Below are 24,156 nucleotides of genomic sequence, written 5' to 3'. Positions count from 1 at the left end.
ATACAAAATGCACGTAGGTTTCAGAACAACACATCGTCAAAGGGGTTTTATTAATAAACATGAACATAACTCCAAAACACATCCCGGTAAAACGGATCACCCTGGGTTATTCCTGAGCTACCATTTCCTCACACTGCCATTTGATTAGTGCTGCTGGAAGAACGTCGCTGCTGTTAAATTCCAAGTGCAAAGTTAAAGACAATTTTAAACAATGTCAACAATTTATTTTTACATATAGAAAAAATGTACAGGGGAAAAAAAACATACAAAAGTTATTTTGAAAAAAACATTTAACCTTTGAAGTGGTCTAGTTTATGGCATGAATAGAAAACTGACCATTTTCACACAAGTTTAAAAGATGGAAAACACCTATAGCAATTTTATAAATACAAATCAGGTCTTTTGCCTCAAATTATATTCCATACTAAATAAATATCTACGTGGTCTAGTTACGAAGAACTGGAGATGAACTGATCTTTGTTCCAATGTAGTGTTGGTACACTGAAGCTCTGGCACCTGAAGAGAATACTGTGCTTTTTTGTTGGTACAGTACAGTAGAACAGCCCAGGAAAAAACAAACAACAACCTGAAAACCATTTGGTAGGAATCTTTTAGGCTGAAGTGTGATGTTTCATGGAAAAACATCCAGGAAATTAGTTTTCACTGAAAAAATACAACAGTTTGAAACAAACAAAAAATAACACACAAATGTCTCTGCAGTAAGTCTACAAATGCATCCAATATACAAAATCATATGGATCATTCTGATAAAAAAACAACAAAATGCAAGTCTCCTGAGTAATTTAGAATGGAAAGGATACATAAAGGTACTGGTAAAGATTACAGTGCAGGTCTCATTTCAAGGCAAGCAAGTCCCCATCGATCTCAAAAAGCCATGATTTTTTCTTTGTCATGTGACTTCAGACTATCAAACAATTTTTGTTTTTTGTAGCCATGTCTCTTGTTTCTTCTGTTGTCTTAGGACCATATGCAGTGAAGGGTACACCTGGTACATAAACCTGGTCCATTCATTTATAAACCGAGATGAAATCTTTGCGGATCTCACCTTTACTCAACAAACAAGAAGTGGAAAGTGTAAAGCACTACACCCGTGACCTCTTTGAAGGGGGAGGGGGAGTTTGGTCTCCGCATTTTGTGAGGAGTCCCAGTTTCTGAGCCTGAGAGTGGAAATAAACTTGGAGCCTCACTCCAGCTTTCGCCTCATTGGTGCTGCGGGGATTGTACTCTAAACAGTTGGTAAACATCAGCTCCACATCTTCAATGAACTCGGCTGGAAGAACAGAAAACAGAAGAGGTTGTTAATGAACAGCAAGCAAGTTTATGCAAAATGTACACAACTGGAAAATATATTTTTTTACAGTAATTACTGAAACAATAATATAAAAATGCTAATAACAGAGTAGGTGCCTTTTTAATAGTGGGGAAAAACCAGCAGGGATGGTAAGAAAGTATTTTTGATGTAGTTTGTTTAAAACAAAATGCCCTTCTACTTTACCTAGTGGAAGTGTCACCTTCAAGCCCAAACAGGAGAGGGTAACCAGTGTTTGTTTATAAAGATCAGTACACGGGTGTAGCTTTCCATTCCAGCCTCTTAACTATTACTACAGGTCGGCCCAGTGTTTTCTTTAAGGTCAGACAACTTGTTCATTGTGTAAATCTGATGCAAAAATTAAAAAAACGAACTTACAGGCTGTTTTGTATTCACAGTTGTTGACTTTTTCCCTGATGACGTTCAAGGCAATTGGCTTTCGGATAATGTCGTAGTAGTCTGGCACCTGGATGCAAACGAAAGACCCGAGAGCTCACACTGAGAAACCTGATCCTCCGTGACTTTATCGATGCAAACATTTCCTCATCACCCACAATTTCATCATTTTAAAGCAGTACCCATGGGCCGTTCCCATGGGCTCCACTGTGTGCGCACAGTTTTGCTGTGAAAGGCCTTTCACACCACCAAGGAGCCCCGTTATACGAGTGTCCTGCACAGCCAGAAGCGCCCCCCCCACAGTGCTGACCTGAGTCCTGGACACCAGCTTCATGAAGGGCCAGCTGTCCTCGTGGCGCACCAGCTCCACCACGAGCTGCTCGCACGCCGACAGCTCGTGCACCCCCTGGCTTCTCCCCGAGCTCCTCCTGCTGGACGACGCTGGGGGAGTCAGAACAACTTGAGCTTTGGAAGGTAGATCTGAAAACAAACAAAAAAAAAATAAAATAAAGCGGAACGAGGCCAGGATTAAAAAAGGCTCGAGTGTCTGTGCACACCCACCCATAGAGCAGGCAGTGGAAAGCACACGGCTTCCAAAACCAGTATAAGGAGAGAATGGTAAACTGCAATATTTCACACAGCCCTTACTTTTTTATCATATAGTGCATCTTAAGACGTACTCTATAGGATAGGCTGTTAATGTGCATTAAAAAGAAATGATGCCAGGGTCATTCAAAAAAAGCCTAATAATGGTCTATTCATGTTTTGGGGGAAGGGAAGCCTTGCTGAGAAAGCCCTTGATTTGTACGCTGTAGCCCTGGAAGGACAACACTCGGAGAATCAGCACAGGCCGCGGCGGAGCCCCCTTCCCCTGCCTACCAGAGAGGGATCGTTTCTTGCGCTGCGACTCGGGGTGTCGGCTCTGAGGAGAGCCCTCCGACGGGGCGCCGGCGGGGTCCGCCGCGCTCCCCGCCGCCCTCCTGCCGCGCAGCCGCGTGCTGCTCGTGTCAGTGAAGGAGCTCTCCGCAGGCTTGGGCTCCTGGCTCAGGCGCGCGCTGGTCCGGCTGCTCGTCCTCAGCGGGGGCTTGCTGTCCGAGGTGGGGGCTGCCTTCCCTTTCTTCCCAGAGCTCTTTAACCCCCCTTTCCCCGTGGGGGCAGTCTGTCTTGGGGTGCCCTGCTGGCTGTGCGGGGTGGACCTGCCAGACTCGGACTGTCGCTGGGAGGCTCGGCCACCGCTGGGAGTGCTGGGCTTGTTTCCCTTGGTCGTCAAAGGCAACTTGACTGCTGCTCTTCCTCTCCTGGGTGCACTAAAACACAGGGGAGGTGTTGCAATCCCTGACCCAAATACAACACAAAAGGCGTGTGCAGTGCAATAAAACACACTGCCAAAGGGCTTCAGTGTGACATTACACGAAGATAAGCGGACTTCATGACAAAACTGGGCTTGACTGGCACCCTACCTTTCTTCTTCCTCCTCCTCTTCAGATTCTTCTTCCTCTTCCTCCTCCTCACTCTCCTGCTCTTCGTCCGCATTCTCCTCGCCCTCGGACTCCACCTCCTCCTCGGAGTCTACGGAGGACCTCTGGCGGGAGGACAGGCGGCGAGAGCGCTGCTTGGGACGGCACTCGGGGCACAGCCAGTCTTCCGCGGGAACAGCCTGGCAACAACACAGAACTCAGGTCCTGCTGCTGCTTCATCTGAACCCACTCAACTCTTGTCACGACCTTTTACGACTGAATGCTTCAAAGACATTACATAACAGGTACAAATAAAGAGGAGGCCATCTGGTCCTAAGCAGATATTCGACTTGAGGATTTCATTCAGTAACTTAGAAAAAGAAGCCAGGATATTTCTTTGTGTCCCCTATTCTTGCATTTCTTTGCATGAAGAAATACCGTTTTTGTTTTAAATGAACGTCCGTTTTCATTTGTGCCCACTGGGTTTGTGTTTGACTGTTTATGGTGAAGAAGTTCACTGGTTTGACTTTGTCCATGTGTCTGTGAATTTTTTTTAATACTGAATCGGGTCTCCTTGGAATCTTCGCCATTCAAGACTAAGACTACTTACAGCCTATCAGTGTGGGACATTCCTTTAAGCCTGGAAACAATCTGGTTGACTTTCACAGGCCTGATTCTGGAGCAGGAGGATCTTATTAGTAACGCTGTGACCAAAATGGTACACAGTATTCTAGAGGAGATCTTAACAGCCCATTGTACAATTTTAACATAGCATGCATTGACTTAAGTTCTACACTTTTGACTATATCTTGCCTTTTCACCATTTCCCCATGGTGTCTATAAGGATGCGTCAACACAAACAACTAAATATTCCCCACACGGGATGACCAGAACGTGTATATTCCAAAATGCACAAGTGCACGCCTCCACGACAGCCTCATGAAAACCTCCATGATAACCTAAAAGAGAAGGGAACTGCACTCTTGTACAACACTCTCCTTCTTGGTTACATGGTTTAGCAGCTCAGATAACACTTCCCTGTACGAGATTTGGCATGTTCAACATTGGTTCACATTTACACGTTTCAGTCGCGTCCCCCAGGAACACTACACGGTTACCTTGAGTTTGGGCCTGACACAGTAGATGTGATGTCCTCGATCACAGCCATCGCACAGAATCATGTTCTCCGCATCCCCCTTCTTGCGGCACACCTTGCAGCGAGCGTTGAGGATGGACTTGGACCAAATGATGCTGCGGTCAAGGGTGGACAGGTGGAGGAACACCTGAGACAAGCTGGAGCAGCACAGCAGGGAGTCCCTCCACCGGTCCAGCACGGTCTTATACACACGGCCACTGTCACTAGCATCTGAAGGACACAGAACCACAGGGCCTGTTAGACAGGAACTGTGCACTTGAGTTTGTTTTTCCCACCTGGATAAGTTAACAGTACTGAAGTGCCACCGGCCCTACTAATAATCTTCACATCATGATTGGTACACAGATTATGTACAGATTCTGGATTTTGCATCATAGGTAACGGGTCTTCAAGCCACAGAACATTTAAATTTTGCGTCATCTGCCCAGGTTGACCCTCGAGGTTGTTTATAAAACTAAACCATTAGTAAGTCATTATAGTTATGTGATTCGTGGTTTCAAGAGAAGTGGCAATAAAGGAACAGATGTCAACGAGTACCAAGAAAAATTGATTTTTTCTATGGTTGGTAATCTATGCGTAATTAATTGGTGCTTTACGTATGACATCAGAGCATCCATTAGAATGCATTTAGTAAGAGTTTTCTGTAGGTGAAACATGATTGTGGAAGGAAAGATCACCGCCCTAGCACTTTCTTTACTGTTGAAAATTACCATCTTTTTCACTTGACTGATCGTCATCCTTCTTCTTCTTCTCTTCTTTCTTCTTTCCCTTCTGCTCCTTTTTGAGCTCTTCATCACCTATTTCGATTTTAAAAGGAAGTGTGTTAGTGCACTTTCACCTGTACGCAACGGAATATAAGAACAGCTATAAGATGCAGCTATATCTCAATGATGAGCAAAAAAAAATTCCTAACAAACGTCCGCCCAGAAATACACCCTGTGCACACTCTTTCACCGTAAAGAATTCCTGGTCAGGAGAAGAAAGGTTTTTGCTATACTGCCACCTAGTGGCAAAGAAGCAAACTTTCGTTCTAAAAGACATCCGATATCTATTTCTTCTGGAGACTGAAAAGGGAACCATTACAAGAAACTATTCTGAAACGCGATCTGTGCACTGAATGACCTACCCAAGGGCGGCTTAAGGAACTTGCGTTCGATGCCTTGCTCTATCTGCGACAGTGCCAACGCCAGGTAATGAACTGTGTTGTTCACAGGCTGTGGTGTGCTGGCACTGGTTGATGCAGCACTCTGACCCTCAGTCTTCAGCTCAAGTAACCTGGGTGAAGAGGGAAGAAAAGGAACCCATTAGACGCCGTACAAATACCTTATGAGAAATCCATTCACCTATTTTCTGCATTCAGCAATGGGTGCAAGTAGGGCTGCTGCTGGACAGCATACCAGTCCATCGCAGGGCACACGCAGACACTCACCCATGCGAACACAGGGAGAACATACAAACCCCACACAGAGAACACCCCAGGAACTGAACCCAGTGCCCCAGCACCATGAGGCAGCATTGCTAACCACTGCACTACCATGCCTCCCCTTGTTATGAACCACAAATGTGTAAATCAGATAAAGCTCCTTTTTTCTATGAACATTTCAAAACGGCACTAGATCCTCCAATTCATTCTGGAAATGGACACCTTGACTGAGCGGGGACTATCTCCCATCCCGGAACTGAAACCGCCACCAAACTGTTCAGATCTCTTCACGTCTGGAAACATCCAACACCTCAGACAAAACCACTTACTCCGGGACACGAGCGAAGGCGTTACCTGTCTTTGCTGCTGACTTTCAGATTGGCTTCATCGATCTCCATGGCGCCCTCCTCTCCATTCTCTGTTTTCACCACCCCGTTCTCCTTGCCATCTGGGCTCAGCAGCTCGTAGTGGCCACTCTCCAGGGCCGTCCTCCAGGCCTGTCTCTCCATTACCTGCGCACACATCGCACGCCAGCACTGACCGACAGCAATCACAGCTGAGAGTCTCTCTCTCTCCCCCCAGTGGAAACACTACAGGCCAACACACCGATTCTTGCCTTCAAATTTCTACATCGACGGGCAAAACTCAGCACAACCTGTGCAGAACATTTGCAAAACTTCTGTACTCGCCAGAATAAAAAAAAGCTTGAAATCCACATCAATGTGCTTTAGTTTCTTTGTGTTTTAAATAGTTTATCTCCTTTTTATTTGCAGATGATTGTGTACTGTTGGCTTGCAACTTACATGGGTGATAGGAATTAGGTAGTGTGAAAAATGTGCGTAGTCATATTTTACCCCATAACCATTATAAAAACCTCCTACTAATCTCTTACAGTAATTTAAGATATTAAATATGTGTAAAAAGAGTAACTGAAAGTAAATAAGATGTCTGTATAGGCTCACTAACTTGCTCTTGTAGGTGTGCTTGACAAATGTTTCAGAGAATTACGTTTTTTCAACATTTTTAATTATCCAGAGCCGGCTGTGTAAAGCTGAGACTGTGCGAGTTGCGAATCAACTGCACATTAGTGCGAAACAGGTCAGGAGAGGGCCACACGAACCTTCACAGTTCCCAGAGTGCCTTGGTAGATCCGGTCCTCGATGTCTAACAGCAGATCCTTTAGTCGAGTCTCGAGGTGTTTCTCAGCAGACTGGGGAGAGTCGGGAGACATGATGGCGTTCCTTGATTTGACGGGCGCAGCTCTGCCCTCAGTTTGTAGTAGATCTGTACAGGACAGAAACATTGATGAGGTGACATGTTAGCTAAAAAACACAAACAGAATACCAGAATCGTAACTAATTCCACATCACTAGAAAAATGGAACTCCCTCGGAGTTAAGCGTTCTACAGCTTTTACTGCACAAAATGTTTGCCAGTTTTCAGACACCTGTAATGGCTGCTTACCAGGAACGTGAAAGCGATCTACTGGGCAGTTTCTCAAAAGCTCAGTTATCCTGTCCTTCTCCAGCAACAGCGCCTCCTTCAGCGCGTTCTCCCTGTGACCCCGGCTGTTCAGGGCCTCGATCAGCCGCTCCAGCTGCTCGGGGGAGCTGTAGAAGGACCACAGGTTGGGTCTGTTCACGGGCTTGGGGTCCCGGGGGGAGCTGTCGGCAGCAGCGCGGGGGTCGGTGCCGGGTCCGAGATGCTTGGGAGTGGAGGGGGCCGCTGCTCCGTCGGAGTGGCTGGGGGGTCCGACTGGCTGGGGCACCAGCATGTCCTCCGTCAGCCTGGAGTAGTCCTCCTCCACGAACAGCGCGGACACGGAGGGGAAGACCCAGTAGCGGCGGTACAGGCGATCCCGGCCCAGCGGCAGGATGTAGGTACACGCCGCGGCCTTCTGGATGCGCTCCAGCAGCTCCCTCTCCTTCAGCTGCTGCTCCTGCCGCAGCGCCGCCTCCTCCTCGGGGCTCAGGGCCTCCTTGCCGTCTTCACCGCTCTCCTTGAGGGGGGGCTCCCTGCTGCTCTTGGCTGTGAACGCAGGCAGAGGTTAGGAGTTAACCGCGACATCCTCTCTCTCTCTCGTGCGTCTGATCTCTTTTAAAATTTTAAAAAATATATATTTTTTTTCTGGTAACTGGCGATTCCCAATACCGGTCTTGTTGGTGTTTTTCATGCATCGGCTCGTGGCTACAAACTCCGTGACCGATCCCAGGGGAGAGTGAGGAAGCGAAGAAAGACTATTTCTACCCAGCCCACCTTGGAGCCACTGGTCTTTAGCACGATACAGATGAGACAGCCCCGTACTGCAGGTTCAGTGACGATCAGGGGAGAGTAGCGTCCCTCACAGACAGCACCACATGCTTATAAGCACCCAGGAGGTCTTTGCCACAGCCAACTAATTCCTCCCTGCCCTCAGTGTTGCTCAGGTACAATAACCCAGGCTCGAACCCTATATCACAGAGCTCGGGGAGCCCTCTACCAGAGGACAACAAAACTTTGGGCAAGCTACATTCATCGAAGAAGAGCTTGGTGGTAGCTAGATGAAAGAAAAAGGACCCCAGAGTGAGAATGCCCTGTGAAAAGCGGAATGGACCCACGAGAATGCCCATGCTAGGGCATCTTACTTTTTCTGGCCTTGCTGCCAAGTTCAGACTCATCCTCGTCCTCTGTGGCCACGTCTCTGGGGGCCTCGTGGCTCTCAGTGCTGGTGTCCATCTCCTCGGGCTCCTCCTCCCTGCCAGGACACGGGACAATCTGAAGGAAACTCCGAAAACTCTCACCATCACGGTTTTCTCTGATAAAAGGGTCTCAGCCCAGGGGGGGTCGCAAAGGTTTCACAGCAAGTCATTTAAAGACACAGACTGTAAGCTGCTTTATCTTCTTCTCTTCCACGCACCTCTCTTTTTTTTTTTCAGGCCACATAGGAGCCACGGTTAAAAACCGTGTGATCTAAAAAGCTGAAAAAAGGTGCCTTGCGCTAAATGAGAATTACAAGCGCAGTATTAGAAGTTAACTGTGATTTGACTTAAAGAACAGAATTTCACTTTTTGAGGCCATAAAACGAAAAACAAACTCTTGCGAGTCAACAAACACATACCCTGCAGCGTCTGCCCCAGTCCCATTCCTCTGTTCATCTTCTTTCAGCTTTTCCTTTATTTTTAACTCCTGCTCTTTCAGCTTTTCTTCCTTCCTTTTTCGAATCCTGCCGAAAACGAAAAGCGAACCGTGAAATTCTCGCGGCTCTGCCCGCCGGCCCGGGCTCCCTCCCTCCCGCCTCGGCGCGGCGCTGGCGGGGTACCTGCTGGCCGCCTCCTCCCTCTCCCTGCGGTGCTGCTCTGCTTTCAGCTCGCGGAGCTCCTGCTTGGCCTGCCGCAGCACATCCGCGCTGTCCTCTATGAAGTCCCGAGTGGACACCAGGGTCAGCAGCTTCCCACACAACGCATGGAGGATTTTCAGCTTCTCTCCTGCACCCAAGAACACACAGCTTCTTACTCCCACTTCAGCTCCTCGGCTTTCGCCCTGCTTGCTGTATTCGCTACTTGACGCTTTGCGATACAAAGGTCAAAAGCAAATGATCAGTAAATCCAGGAAGACGGCTGTAAACAAACTTTGATCCCGAAGAGCTTGATGCTGTAGGTTTTTAAGGTCATAACTCATTGCTAGCTGGGGGAAAGTCTAATTTAAACAATTAAATATACAGATGCAGTTTTAGTGGAAACAAAAAAAACATTGGCCCTGGAGGACCGCATTTTACCCTGGAGTAAATATAAATTTTCCAGCAACAATTCTGTCCACGATGAATTTAGAACTGGGATCTATTCTTTTACTTCCAAAACAGCCAAAAAGACACTTTGCAGCTGCAGAATTTAACTAGCAGCCAATAAAAACAGCCTTTTCAAACTGTGGCGATAATCATGTTATCATGACACAAAAAAGGGGCCTTTCATGGAATGCAAAATCAAAAGGAAGATAAGACAATATCACACTGCAGGACTACAGTCTGCGGTGGTCAGCTGCATGGGACCCGGCTGCTGTTTATCTGTCCTGTGCCACGGACAGTATCTCCTCACCTGGCAGCAGGTCGTAAACAGCCGTGCCGGACAGCTTCTTGAGCAGCGCCGGATTCCCGAGCCGCAGCTCCACGCAGGCATCGTCCATGGAACTGAAGCCCCCCTGCTTCTGGTAGCGGTACTTGGCATTGGCAGAGGTGACGTCGGCTCCAGAGGCCAGGATATGGAGGCGAAGGATCTCCGAGAGGGTGCAGCTGTCCAGGTCTAGCTGCTTGAGACTGCAGCCTGGAGGAAACGGGACACGCCGCAGGTTTTATTTCTTATTCTGCACATCAAGATTTTTTTTTTTAACTCCCCAGCCTAACTGGGCAGTGGAGCTAGACGCAACGGATCAAGCAGAGGTTAGTTCCTCAAAGAAAAGTGAAAAGAAAGAACAGATTCAGCTGTTGAGCTTTGTTAAGGCGAAGGAGGCACCTGAAGAATGCCCAACAGCCAAAACTCGGCTTGTCCCTCTTCTTTTCACAGTGCAATTACCTCTGTTTGCACCGAAATGAGCAACTGAGACAAAAGCCCAGCAGTACCCTCAGCACTGCTCCGTCACAGACTCACCCTGGTACAGCTGGGGCCAGGCGGCCGCTAGGGAGGCCACAGCACTGATGGCGGACTGCGTGGGGTCGGCATCTTCATCCAGCGCTTCCGTGAGGTCTGCAGAAACGGTCGTTCGGTGAGGAAATGCACTTAAGCAGCAAACCTGAAAAATCTTACTTCAACATACGTCTAGAACCGACGGGTAGCTACGGAACACTTTGACCCAAAAATGTAAAAAAAAAAAAAAAAAAAAGAAAAACAGGCTAGCAAGAAGGCTCTTAAGAAAACTGGACCACGTCTCTTTAAAGTAGCCAGCGACGGTCGTGCCCACAGCGGGGGAAGAGAGCGGCGCTGACCTTTGGTGTCAGCCTCGGCCAGCTGCTCCCGCGCCACCTCCTCCTGCTCCTCCGCCAGCGCCTGGAAGATGGCCGACAGGAAGAAGAAGAGCAGCTCACACAGGGGGCCTTCCGGGTCGCACCCTACCAGGGCCTCCTCCAGCACCTCTGTGGACACAGGCGGACGGGTCAGGCTCTCTCGGAAGGGCAGGGCCGGGACTCGCGCTGGGCCCAGAGACGCCAGGGCCGGACGGTGACCGCGTGTCAAAGCCCGAGGAGAAAATCTCAATGACCAATGCGAGAACATGAGAACAGTCACACACCAGAGGGGCCCACTCAGCCCATCCAGGGCGCTGGGCGGCAAGCTGCCGATTGAGCGGAGAGATTTGTAGAAAAAAGCCAGAGCATTAGTTTCATCAGCATGGCTGGGCAGCCCTTTCCCGACTGACACAATGCAAAGCAAAAGTGAGGCTGAGATTTTTCTCAATTCCTCCTATGGGTTATGATTCATACATTTAAAAATGAATTCTGCCCATTCCCCCCCCCTGTGAAGCACTGGACTGCAGGTACAAGGCCTATTTTGGACTGGAATCACACAGATTGTCCAAAGGGAAGAATGCACATTATGACAGGTTTCTTTTCCACACAGAACACGGCCAGAGGAGAAGCATCCCGAGACCCTAACATTGTCCAGTTTTCCCACAGACACGTAAGGTAGGAAAACACGTGTTGGTAAAAAAATTCAACTGTTTTTTAATCAAGTATCTAAGCACAAAAATTAAAGATTTGTTTCCCAGAAATCACAGATGACAGAAATGCAAACAAGTCAGTATATCAATATTGTGTATCAGATATACTGCTAGTCCTGGCCAAGCAAAGGCTTACAATGAAGAAAGCCACACAATATTTGCTATTTCTCCCTATTGCATAAGATTAGTACACAGACAAAACAGCAGAATTTTAAGAACAACCCGAAGCTAATATGGTCGTCTTAACTAGATACAACAAAACTGAACAATCTGATTTAACGTCAAGTGCAGATGAAAGGATTTTTTCCGTTTTATTTTATTTTTTATAAGCAACTCACTTTCCTGTTGGACTGGGTCTCCAGGGATGTTTCTGATGTGGCAGATGCAAAGAACTTGCTATCCGGATTTTTCACATAGATCTGACCGTATGGGAGAGAAGCCACCCTCCTGCCTTCACTACTTCAATCAACAAAAACCCAACTTCCATAACCTTCTTGAGCAAACATATTTACATATTTGTTGAGCTTTTGGTAAGATGATGTACATGCGAAGTCCCTACCTAGAGTGACTCCCTCAGGAAACTCATCCTCCAGGTCGAACAGTTCCCCGAAGGCCTGCAGGAACTCCAGCACCATCAGGGCGTCGCCGAACTGCTCTGGAGGCAAGCGCGTCTTCACTGGGAGGGGGATCGGCAACTCCTGCAAGGGCAAACACAGCGGCTTTCTGATCCATGCTCTTCACGTCCCGGTGGCCAACATCCTGGTCTCTATATTTCTACCTTAGGAATATATTTTTGAAAATATATATATATAGTTTTAAAAATAGTAACATTTCAAAGTGTAATTTCCCCTATACAATGATCAAATTAAAACTGAAGAACAATTTGTTAATGTCGGCTGTTGTAGTTCTCCACTAACCTGCTGCTAATTCACAAGCTGTGGTTAAAACCCGGAATAGCCAGCTGTATGTTTATCACATCACATGGGGGAGGAAGGGGATGTTCCTCCGACCTGCCCACCTGCGAGTCATTCATCTTTTAACACTTCACAGGCAACAGAGCCCCAAACTACAGATTCAGCTCTGATCGGATCGAGGCACATCCTTAACCCACAGCACTCTGATCCTACAGTTATCGCCGTGTCTACCAACCTTCCTCTTGGGAAAGCTCAGGAAATTGGACGCCACTGCTGGGGCAAACCCAGTCATAGTCAGCTGCTGACATGTTTCAAACCTCTAACACACTGACCGCAGAGCTCAACCTGCAGTCAGGTGAGCACTTTTACCAGCTAAGCAACTTGTGAGTCCCGTCATGTTTTTTTTTTTATCATTTTCCTTCTGCAGGCCTCTACTTCCAACTAAGTCATGACAATCGCCATGCATACTCAAGAACACGTGGTTGACTCTCCGGATGCCTCAGTCTCTGTACTTCAGGACAGGAGTTTTAGGTGCACCCAGGTCCCTTCTCTAAGATGCTATCTGAATTTTGACTTCCATACCTTCAGGTCATCACACTCCATGTCCTCCCGCCGTTTGCTCCACTGCTTCAGATACTCTGCATACTTTCGCTTCTCCTCTCTCAGCTTCTCGCGCTCCTGAAAGAGAAAAGCATGTCTTAAAGCAGCTCTTCACAAGAAGGGTGAAGATACTCAGGAGTGGGCAGGAATCCTGGCTCTTCTTCACCTTTTCCTTCTCCAGCTTCAGCCTTTCCTTCTCCTCCTTCCTCTTCAGTCTCTCCTCCTCCACCATCTTTTTCAGCTCCTCTTTCTTCTTCTCTTTGTCCACCTTTTCTCTCTTCTTGGCTTCGAATGCCTCTGCTTTCTCTTTTTTCAGCTTCGCCTTTTCCAGGGCTTCGAAAAGAAATTTTTGGATTTTGTTAGCGTCGACCCCAGCATCCACAGAAGAAGCACCCATAGGGGAGCAGCAGCAGTGAAATTGAAACGATAGGATATAGCAGATGACATACACTGAGATCATTTAAATAAGCTGCCACTGCAGAACAGGAAGTTCTAAACCTTTTTAACTTGAAGCATATTTGTCTCTTCGTGCATACTGCTCTGCCATGAAGTGTGACACTGCCGAGACCTACCATTTAAACACTGTGATCCGCGATTATCACCTGCCTTTGATTTCAGCTTCTACTTCAGTACTACATTAACACGGCCTGCTGGCACTGGCCTGATGACAGCGCTCTCTCTTTTTTAACTAACAAACTCACCCATTGCTTTCATTTCCTCCTTTTGTTTCAACAGCTTTTCATTCTCCAGGGCAGCCTTGTCTCTGTTTTTCCGTTTAGCAGCGTTTTCACCATCAGACGTGAAACTCAACTGAAACAGGGTGAAAAGATTCAGAACATTTTACAACACCGGACAGCATCCATCACTGGTCCCAGTTACTCATGAATTGTCTTCTGTATTTTGGAAAGGTTTGTATTAGAAGGAAATGGCTGCTTTTGTGTCCTAAATGCTCTTCTGGATGACCCGTTAAGCACCTATTTTATCTTGAAATAATGCTGCATTAAATGATTAAAGGTCACTGTGTATGAAAGAGAATATATTAATCATATTCTGGAACAAGACCAAAACTGCTCTTCTGAACCTGAATGAAGCCTACAGCACTCGTGTTGAAGACAGGTCACTCTGTTTAATGCAGCACACTCACATCTCCAGGAGATGAGTGCTCCTTGGGGCGTCGGCCCCGGCCCTTACTGGGGGGGCTGAAGGTAAATGTTGGGGGTTCATCAGGAAAGAAGTGGGAAAAGCTCTGCTCGGACAATCGGTAAGTGGCAATGGTAGCAGCCTGGAAATAAGACAAAGCAATATTAAATGAATATACCAAGAACCCTGTTGCAGGGAAATGCACGTTGCTCCTTTAAGTTAATAAACATTTTCTTAAGGTTTACAGCTTGCAATACATCACAGTAATGCTTTTAACTAGAAGCAGTTAGAAGTTAGAAAGGAAATGCCTTTCACAAATCTGAAACGTATTCACTTTGCCTTTCGCCATAGTGTAAATTCAATCCATCTGCACGGTACCTTCAGTTTGATCACACCATTCTGGGGAGAACAGTGTTGTTTCAACAGAAGTTTCAATCTGTCTCGGGAAAAAAGGTTTTTCTTACGGCTACATTAGGACAAAGAAAGAAAAAGGGTATTAGCGATGTTAACTCAAATGTACAAAAATACCTTTAAAGGAGTTCAAATTGAGTGTTTTACTTCTCTGGAATACATTAAAACCTTGATAATCACGAGTTCTACATTTGTAATTTTGCCTATAGGCACAACATTTCTGGTGACCACTTTTTCCACATTCGCAGACCAAACCTATTCCTATTCACAGGCTGTGCAGCAAGAGAGTAAATGTGGGCACCCTCTTGCAAATCTTCATCTTGCTGATCTGCTTTACCAGCCAGCTACAATCGCTATATTAAAGACACAGCTTGGCTCACAGAGTTAACATGTTAATGCAGAAGTGTATCATGGGTAATGCTTTACTAACTCAGTTTCCTTCAGAAAAGCGTTAATGTGCATTGTGTGTAGTTCTGTTATCAGAGTAATGCGTGTGTGTGAGTGTTGTGCTGCAAAATAACAGAAATGTTAAATAACAAAACAAACTCTGTAGTCCCCTAAATTATCACAATCTCTAGTTTCTTGTGTCTTAAGGAAAAAAAATAAAATGTTATATTGTAATAAAAAGGAGGGCAAGTTATTCTCCAGAGGTTTCATTAAAGCTGAAGATATTTTCTAAAGCAGACTCAGGTCTTCTCGACTCTGTGGGGATTCCCAATCCTACCTGATCTGAGCGGCCTTGACAGTGAAGGGCTCACAGCCATCTGTTTTGATGGGCTGAACTTTATATTTAAACAATGAAGCTTTAACGGGGGTCTTCGGCTTCCTGAAACACACAACAAAGAGGTGATTGAAGAATAGGAACAGATTAGGGCTCCGTGTCAGCACTGAAAGTAACCAAGACAGCTTTTGGGACGGGGAACCTCAACCACTGGAAATCACTCAAGCTTGTGGCTTCGTTGTACTGACCCATTCAGCAGGGGAGACTTCAAGGTTTTGGAGCCGCCTTCCTCGTCACTGTCGTCACTGATGACGATGGAGTCTCCCTCCATCCGCGGGCTGAGGTGGCCGTTCACCACGCCATTCTGGAGTGGAGGCAGGATCTCCAGGACCTTGCATTGTTGCCTGGAATAGTCACCTGTGTCAGAGGACAGCCAGAGCGCACACGGCCCGACACAGCACACTGATATTCCCCCACCCCCGCTATTTCTACACCAAAAAAAAAAAACACCCCAGGGTAAAACAGTAATTGTAACCCAAGAAGTAGGAAATAAAGACAGGGCATCCTTCTGAACTCAGCAATCAGTCACCATATAGGTAGGTGGTTTGAATGTTTAATCTCCTAGATCATTTGATAAAGTTTTAACTTCTCTGCCAGGCAAAGAACATCTTCTGTGCTTGAAATTACCCATCAGCCAGTGCAGACTCTTGTCTTGGTGCAGCTGGACACTGACATGACACTGAATGTCATCTGCTGCATCGTAGCAGAGAATCGACTGAAGGAAAACCTGGTCTTTTACAGAAGAACAGCACCCATGTTATATTACGTCTGCGCTATCATCATTAACAGCTGCTGACTGGTGCGCACACTCAAGTCTTAATCATGTTTCAACTCAGAGTGTACTGTGCAATTAAGGTCTTGATTTCTAACCACTGTTTTTCTGCGCTGTGCATGTGGAAGCATGAAAAACCAATTATACAGACTGAACTTGCACAGAGAGAAAAACATATCTGGCCACTTGATCATGTTAGTATGTGGTAAAGCATTTCAGCACAAAGCACCTGAAGGATGATTTATCCATCTCTTTTTAGTCCGCAGTACATCATACCTCAAAATTAAAGTACAGTCTATACAAAAAGTTCAGGGAGATTGAGTAAAAGACAAAAAAAACACAATTTAATCTATTATGAATGTACACAGTGAACCCCCTGGCTTCAACATTTCTGAGCCCACCACTTTAATCATAGCCCAGCACAGATTAGTATAATCCAGTAAAACCGTAATGGCTAGGATTTGGCAGCGAGAGGCTCATGATTCAGAGCTGGAGCTTCAGCCTGGATAAGACAAAGAGGGCAACCAGTGCAGTCAAAGTACCAGTCCCAATCGAGCAGCCACACCAGCCATTTACATCAGGAAATAAGGTACAGACTGATGATACTATAATAATACTAAACAATGGGAGATACTAAACAATTCTAGGAAGATCATCACACAAATCAGATTACACTACAAACACACAGTATGCTACAAAACCACAAAAACTCCACCACATACAGAATCCAAGCACAGGATTTCCAAATGCTGTACTCGGAAATCCAGCAAAACAGCCGCAAAAGCCGATGATCCACAAGGGAGTTACTTCTCTAGCAGGTTAAAGAACAAAAATCAGAAGAGGCTTTGAAAAATGTCCTAGGACCCAGGTGATTTAGGAGCTGAAAGCACAAGAAAGCCTCCATCTAGACTGAAAACAAGTGTGTGAAGGTACAGCTTTTAAATTTAAGATCTAAACTTAAAGGACTAATATTTGAGAGCTTGTGAATCAGGTTCTTGTTTCAAAGGTAATAGAACAATGCACTCTTAAAAGTAGAGTTCATTAAAAAAAATATTTTATACATTTCTGAATGCAATTGGGACAACAATTTTGCGCTTGTTTTACAACAAGCACTGCCTGAATATCCCATGGCTCCCACTGTCTTTGATCTGAAAACAAAACATCCCAGCAGGTCTTGTCCTCTAAGCTTTTCCCACAGACCACAGTGCCATCCATTACACACAAGCCATCCAATTTTCTACACTTAGTGTGTATTTTATGTAGAAATTGAATTTCTCCTTTTTAAGGGCATATTAATAACAGAAATAACTACACGTGACAATTACGGAAAATCTTGAAAATCTTGTTAGTGAAGATGCACAGACTCTGATTCTGTTGACAAAGTATACTTTAATATAAGCCAATTGTGTTATGTGAGCCTGCTACCAGACCCTGTCAGGCAAGTGTGTATATTGATTTAACAGATATCCACACGATCTTCTAGCCAGTGCTTCACAGGATAAATACATCTTGATGATGCCATCACAAAAAATAACAACTCCTTTTGCTGTTAATTGGCATCATCATCACCTCAAAGACGCTGCTTAAGACGCTATCTGTTATTAGGTTATTAAAATGACTGAATATATCTGTAATTAATCTGTAATTCACAAAACAAAACCAAGAACAAACATTTCTTTCCCTTAAAGGACAATCTTAAATACACTCGTATCTCAAAAACTCCAGGTTACAATCTATCTGCAAACCAAACTATTTCCATAATTTTTATTCTGCCCCATTTTAGCATGGATTGCTGCTAGGGGCAGTTATTTCTCAACGTAGGCCTAATTCTACTACAGGCTTCTTTAACAACACTATCTCGTTAACCCGATCTACCTTGTTTCCACAGAACCAACTATTTCCAACTTCAGCCCAACGTGATACAGAAACGCATTCTTCTTTATCAGCTTGGCACTGCCAGGGCTGAGCTAGTGAGCACAGCGGCACAGCTGCGCTGGATGTGGAAGTGAGGCGTTACTGTACATCTTTCTACTGCGAGGCGAAGGGAATAACTGCCCTTTGTAACCTCATCGATTCTTCCTCACACTCTGGCTCAGGCCCGTGCACACAATGTCTGCCTCTATCTGTGTCCCCCTCCCGTATTAAAGACTTATAAAAGAGCAGTAACAACTGAGTGAGCCATCACTGCTGGTCGCTGCGTAGAGCCGCGGCTGTCATGCAGACAATTGTCCCTGTGCCCCACATGTCTCCCTGCCTCCCCTGCTGTGAGTCCATGTTGCCTCATGTCTGGCCTGGATTGCTGAAACTGTGATGTGATGTCTGGGAGTGTTCCTTCTGCTCAGCCAGCCAATCCACAGCAACGTCCTGCTGCTCCACCCACTGTGCCTTACACATTTCTCTTATCTCCAAGCAGCCATGTCTAGTAGTGGCTGAACTGGGATCCTCCACTTTCAAAAGATAGCTTTTTAGGCAGGAAAAAAAAATACGGAAAAATATTCTGTAAAGGTGCTTCTAGTATGACCTGACAGCTATTGCAGCTGGATAGGTATCAGCAAGTTAAGGCGCTCAAGCTCTTCTTCTTTTAGGGGGCAAAAAGGAAATATGCTGTGTGTGTGCAGAGAAGGCTGTTCATTTCTTTATTACATAATTCTACAGAAAACCAGTTTTCTGTAACAGGTTTTAGAAGTTTTACTTTAACTGCCTGCATCCGAACACTCCCAACTCACCACCAGAGACCCAGAGGGTTGACAAATCTTGCTTGGCTTGCAGCTACAGAAACAAGCGAAAGCAAACGATAGCAATAAACTAGGTTCTTTTCCTTCTTGATGAAAACCAACCACCTTAAAGGCATTTCAAGCAGACTTTTGGCATGCCAATCTTACTATCATAAACCATTTGTTATAATACTACTCTTGCAGGAAAGGTAGCGACACTCCTTTTTGCTGAATGGTCTCTGTGCGTTGTATTAGACAGATTACCAATAAAATCTGGGTGATTCCTAGTTACTGAACCTTTGCTATGGTGGGAGTTACTCAATGCCTTTACCTGTGTTTTTTTTCAGTAAATTGATAGAATGTGCTCCATTAAGGGCACATTTATTTATAGCCTGTAAGTGACTGAACTCTTAGCATCTTTACTGGGGTAAACAGCTAAAACTGACTCTTATTAAAAGGTGAAAACAAGTCATCAGTGTGCCCCACCAGCTGGAGTTTTACTTTCAACTTCAAAATGTCACTGAAAAAACAGATCAGACTCAACATGACAAACAGATTTGTCCATGCATACCTCATTAATATCACTACAGTAATATTAATAACTGCTCCTGAAAGGTAAGGTTTAAAAAATTCAGTTCTTCAGGTGCATGTTAAACTGTTTTCAGTAATAAGTCAGTCTTTTTTAACCTGGCACACAAGACACAATATGACTCTCTGAAAATCTCTCTCTGTGCACAATTATGTATTCTACGCATCTTGTTGCACCTCACCAAGAATAAAAAGAAAATGCCTTCTCTAAGTGACAAGCACAATTTCTCTTAATACTTGAAAAAGCCTTACTTTGCACCTTTTTCAGCAATTCACGCCAGCCTGTATTTTTTCCCCAAAGTCAGCTGACCAAGTGCATTCTGCTTTTTCATTTAAAGTACAACACACAAATTACACAGTTATGAGCAGCACTAGACTACCATCATAGACACCACTGACCCAGTTCTGCACTTTTTTCCCTAAACTTGTCACAGCGTAAGTGACAGCCTTAATTCAAAGACCTCAATTTTAGCTTTTTAAATTATCTCAGGGTATCATTTTACAATATTACCTATGTTTCTTTTGTCAATGCTTTATTTGTGCTCTCTAAATGGACAAAAAGAAACACAGAGGACTGAAACGGTGCTACACCTGGAAGGCAGTTCATCATAGGGGTTCATTAGCATTATGTTAACCAAAATAACTCCAGGTTTGAATAACGAGTTCCCAACACAATGCGCCTTGCCCCGACGAGCCCCATTCCCTGTACAAATTCGACATTTTAAAGGTAAAAACTCGATTCTCCGTCTTTTGGATGAGACGTTAAATCGAGGTCCTGACTCTCAGTGGTCATTAAAGATCCCCTGGCATTTCTGCGATAACAGTAGGGAGTTATCCCGGTGTCCAGGCCAAATATCCCCCCTCGGCCTTTACCGTGGCCTCCAAACTGTCCCCATGTATGATTGGCTTGCACCTGCCCTGCGATGGACTGGCGTCCTGTCCAGGGTGTACCCTGCCTTGCGCTCGTGGCTTGCCGGGTAGGCTCCGGCTTCCCACAACACCGTGTGGCATAAAGCGGTTTGGCCAATGACACGACAACTCAATTCTCACAATGTGACACAGGGCGCACAAATCCGCGCGTTGCCCGCCCGCCCGCCCGCCCGCCCGCGCAGCATGGTGCTGGGTGCCCGCCCGCCCGGTCTCACCTTACTCCAGTGCTGCCCGTCACCTCCACCGTCTCCCCGAGGAAGAAGCGGTCCTTGACGAAGGAGTAGACGTCGTCGCAGATCTCGTGCAGCCGGGAGCGGTGCGTGAGGGAGGTGAGGAAGAGGAGCGGGGGGATGAGGGGCGGGGGGAAGCTCTGCAGGTTCAGCCTGGCTCTCCTTTCGCTCTCCAGGGCCTCCTGGTAGGTGAGCCCGGGCTTCCCCGTCACGGCACAGCTCCACACCAGACTGTTACACAGGATCGTCCTCTCGAAAAACTCACTGCGGGGGGCACAGGGACGGGGGCGCACATTCATTAATGGGCGACTGCAGGAGTGGAAAACAATGGCGCCCCACTGGAAATAATATTCCACGCAACGCTACACTCAGAGGATGCAAAACTGTTAAAAGAGACCAGGCAACCACTTCATAAGCTACGGGACACAGCTCCAAAAAGACCTCTAACAAAGCATCATCTAACTGGGGGCCCAGAACTTCATGCACTTGAAGCCACGTTGAACGGGTGGTTGTTCTTGTCGAGGCTGATGTCTCTCCATCGGTTTATTGTTTTTTTTTTTTTAGTGACAGAGTAAGCAAAAAAAAATCTGGTGTAATCTAGTGCAGCAAGGATACTTAGTTTATTCTCATTGTCTGTTTACTACTCAAGAGGATAAAAGGCTATAGAGGCTTACAAGAAAAACCAACCATTATTTATCCTTTAATTCTGTGAAGGGTGCTTTACTATTTTGAAAACACTTCACGTCCAGTGAGTTAAAATTAAACCCCCTCTTATGAATTCTTTAGATGTGTTTTATTCTGAGCTCACATATAATGGAGAGAATGTCACAGCAAGCAAACTGCAATATCACACAAGTGCAATTATTTTGTGCTTTCCTTTCCTTCTCAAATTTTAAAATTATCATAGCTAAATGAGACTTGCATCTAGCTTCACTATTATAACAACAACAAGATTTTTTTACACATTTATATCGCAAAAGACTAGAAAATCTTCAAAGTATTTGCCCCCTTTGGTCTTCTTTTAGTAGCATAGGCATACTTCCATTAATGTTTACTTCAACAGTTTAGTTGAAGTTAAATTTAACCAGATTTTTCACCCTTAAGATGAAAAACTGTCTTAGGTTATCACGAAAGTAGGACAACCACTTAAAGAGTACTGATAGTATGCAATTCTGAATTTCTGGACAAAAGGACAAAAATGTACTATTTACTTTACACTATGCTATTATTAAAACCACTATCAATAAATCACCATCTTTTCGGCGTGGTAAGTCTGGTGCTATTCTTACACTGAAAGGAATATGAATATAAGAAAAACCTATCTTTCTATAACACTCTTAGGTAAAGAACCATAAAACATTTTGGTAGTTCCACAAAACCTAATTGTTACTAATCTTGGACTACCTAATGTTAGGTCAGGTAAGGCAGCCTAAGACTATCATTAATCAGGGTCTGTAAAACTCTTCATTAAGGTTCCTTAAAATAATACGAACTCCACTAAGTCCCTAATCAAGAATTACAGGTTCACTGGGGTACACTGGCAAATCTACTTCTGTATCAGAATGAGCCAATTAGAGGAACGCGACTTTAAATACTGGCTGCAGCATCTCTAGAAATACGTTTTTGAGAATAAAACTTAAGCACACATCTAGGTTTAAGGGTCCCGCTTGGTAAGCTTTGGGAACCCCAGCTGATTTTTCAGACTGCTTTAATTCTGGGTCAGGTGCAGGCAAAACAAGCCTGTTACTCATTCCCACTGCCCTGTCACTCAAACGACCCAGTCCCCCTGGTTAATACTGAAGTTTCCCCCCCCCCCCCAATCATCCTCAACGCACCCGTCCGAAAATCCGCCCCTGGGATGCCCACTGATCCAAACTGGGGGGAAAAAGACTGAACATGTGCCTTTCAGGCAGCATTACAATAACATCACAAACTTGCGCTCCACAGCTCGGGAACATTTTTCGCGGTGACGGTTTCAACCACCCGGGTAGTTCTGCCAGTCATGTTGTACGTGTGACAGAAAAGCAGTGTTTTTTTTCTCTCCTCCTCCCTATCCTTTTCAGAGGAGTCAGCAGTGAGACGAGACACAGAGACTTTTCCTCCCACCCACCCCCCCTGCCATGAGAGAGACTCCCAACGCCACCCATAACAACAAAACCGTCAGGAGCCCTCCAGCACGAAATCAACCGATCCGGTTTCAGTTCCGACCTTGCCTTCGGTTACCTCCACGTACGGGAAAACCTTACAAAAACCCCCCAGTGCCCATTCACAACACACTTCAGCTTCCCGGCGAAACCTAACGAGGTCTCCTCTTTTATTTTTTATTTTTTGAAAAATATCTATTTTACAAACAAGAAGCGGCGGACTTAAGTTTCAGTTTTGAAGGCCTACGCCGTCTTGTCAGCTCGTTTACACACCTGACAGCCCCGCTTATCAGATGCAGCGAAAATGAAGGTTTCTGTCGATCCAGAAGCAGAAGTAGCCCGTGTGTGAGTGGGGGTTTTTTGTGTGCGTGTGTGTGTGTGTGGGGGGGGGTTATTATTTCACAACACGGCAGTTTCAAAAGACACTGAGTGGGTCTATAAAACGCCGTTTTGCAAACTTTTCAGCGCAGTCCGAAGTGACTGTCACCCGGCGGCGGGACAGTATTTCCTCGTCTCGCTGCCGGTGTTTTACCGGGGCACCCTGGCCGGTGTTAAGTTTTAGTTACTCAGGAAAAACAAAAAAAAGGGTCTTACTCGTAGTCCCTGAAGATCTCGTGTGTGACTTTGCACAGAAAGACCTCCTCGTCGGGCTTCAGATCCAGCGGAGGTTTCCGCCTGACAAACGGCTTTCTGTGGAGAAGCGGCATCTCTTTTTTTCCTCTCTCCCTCTTCTGTCGTCTCCCTCTCCGCTCGCTCGGTGCTCCTGAGACGGGACTTTCAAAAAAAAAAAAAAAAGGAGGGAAATTATAGTCAGAAATACCAGTTATCGGGGAGTCAACTGCCGCCACAAAGCCCATCCACACGTACAGGAAAGCGACCGTCCGAGCGCGGTGGGTAAATAGTGCAGAATGAAAGTGATAATTTGCGAGAAATTTCAAGAGGAAATTCTGCCTTTTGTTAATGACACACGCTTCCCAGTCCCACACACACAATAGTAAGTGACGTTAAATCCTGCCCACATGAAAATGTGCTCAGACCCTCATTCTTTCTCTCTCTCTCTCGGAGCTCCTGTTTTACGAACCCCCGGTCAAAAAAAACAGGAAGAAAGTCCTAGACATCGCCCGCGAAAGATAAGCCGGGGAGAAGGTTTACCAGCCGCGTAACGTTCACAGTTTAATCCGTTTACGGTGGGGAAAAAACACCAAGTTTAAGGCTGCCCCACTTCTCCCGTGAGCCGCCGACAGTCGACAAGTTTTGATCCGCTCTAGTTCACCGATGAGGAAGAGCCCGGGGGCGGGGCCGGCGAGGCAGATCCAGCCCCCGATTGGCTCCTCGGCGTGACGCTCACAGGGCCCTGGCCAATGGCGGCGCTGCGTGTCGTGTTCGCTGGGGATCGTGGGAGGAGCGGGGTGGGGTCTTGAAGGCAGCGAAGCATCCCATGCGAGAGAGTAAGTCATATCCAGAGCGCAGACGGGTTTTCAAAATCTTT

At 45.9% G+C, this 24,156-nt stretch overlaps 1 protein-coding gene across 2 annotated transcripts; it reads right to left on the bottom strand.

The window, feature by feature from the left end:
* Positions 1 to 31: 31 nt before the first annotated feature.
* baz1a (bromodomain adjacent to zinc finger domain, 1A) lies at positions 32 to 23,947 on the bottom strand. 2 transcript variants are annotated; one of them, XM_069193035.1, is made up of 28 exons: positions 23,820 to 23,947; positions 23,262 to 23,441; positions 20,509 to 20,787; positions 15,478 to 15,633; positions 15,233 to 15,334; positions 14,476 to 14,563; positions 14,102 to 14,239; positions 13,659 to 13,767; positions 13,124 to 13,290; positions 12,940 to 13,035; positions 12,003 to 12,141; positions 10,716 to 10,862; positions 10,381 to 10,476; positions 9,832 to 10,056; positions 9,060 to 9,225; positions 8,859 to 8,963; positions 8,386 to 8,495; positions 7,226 to 7,789; positions 6,883 to 7,046; positions 6,117 to 6,274; positions 5,466 to 5,614; positions 5,050 to 5,136; positions 4,302 to 4,549; positions 3,187 to 3,383; positions 2,606 to 3,033; positions 2,037 to 2,206; positions 1,709 to 1,796; positions 32 to 1,291 (listed from the first exon to the last, which is right to left on the bottom strand). In XM_069193035.1, exons 2-28 carry the CDS (start codon positions 23,372 to 23,374, stop codon positions 1,104 to 1,106), a joined length of 4,677 nt encoding a protein of 1,558 aa, XP_069049136.1. In that variant the 5' UTR covers positions 23,375 to 23,441; positions 23,820 to 23,947; the 3' UTR covers positions 32 to 1,103. The 2 variants fall into 2 exon arrangements, with proteins under 2 accessions (XP_069049136.1, XP_069049137.1); XM_069193036.1 differs by lacking the exon at positions 23,820 to 23,947 and adding an exon at positions 23,687 to 23,791.
* Between the last annotated feature and the right edge of the window lie 209 nt (positions 23,948 to 24,156).

Source organism: Lepisosteus oculatus, chromosome 8 (genome assembly GCF_040954835.1).
Source record: "Lepisosteus oculatus isolate fLepOcu1 chromosome 8, fLepOcu1.hap2, whole genome shotgun sequence".
Taxonomy (NCBI): Eukaryota; Metazoa; Chordata; class Actinopteri; order Semionotiformes; family Lepisosteidae; genus Lepisosteus; species Lepisosteus oculatus.
This window is presented reverse-complemented; position numbering and strand designations above follow the sequence as displayed.

Coding starts and splice junctions, on each gene's coding strand:
- baz1a (XM_069193035.1), bottom strand. CDS start 23,374: ATGCCGCTTCTCCACAGAAAGCCGTTTGTCAGGCGGAAACCTCCGCTG. Junction 15,335..15,477: donor AAGTCTCCCCTGCTGAATGG/GTCAGTACAACG, acceptor TGTGTGTTTCAG/GAAGCCGAAGACCCCCGTTA. Junction 14,240..14,475: donor ATGGTGTGATCAAACTGAAG/GTACCGTGCAGA, acceptor TCTTATTTCCAG/GCTGCTACCATTGCCACTTA.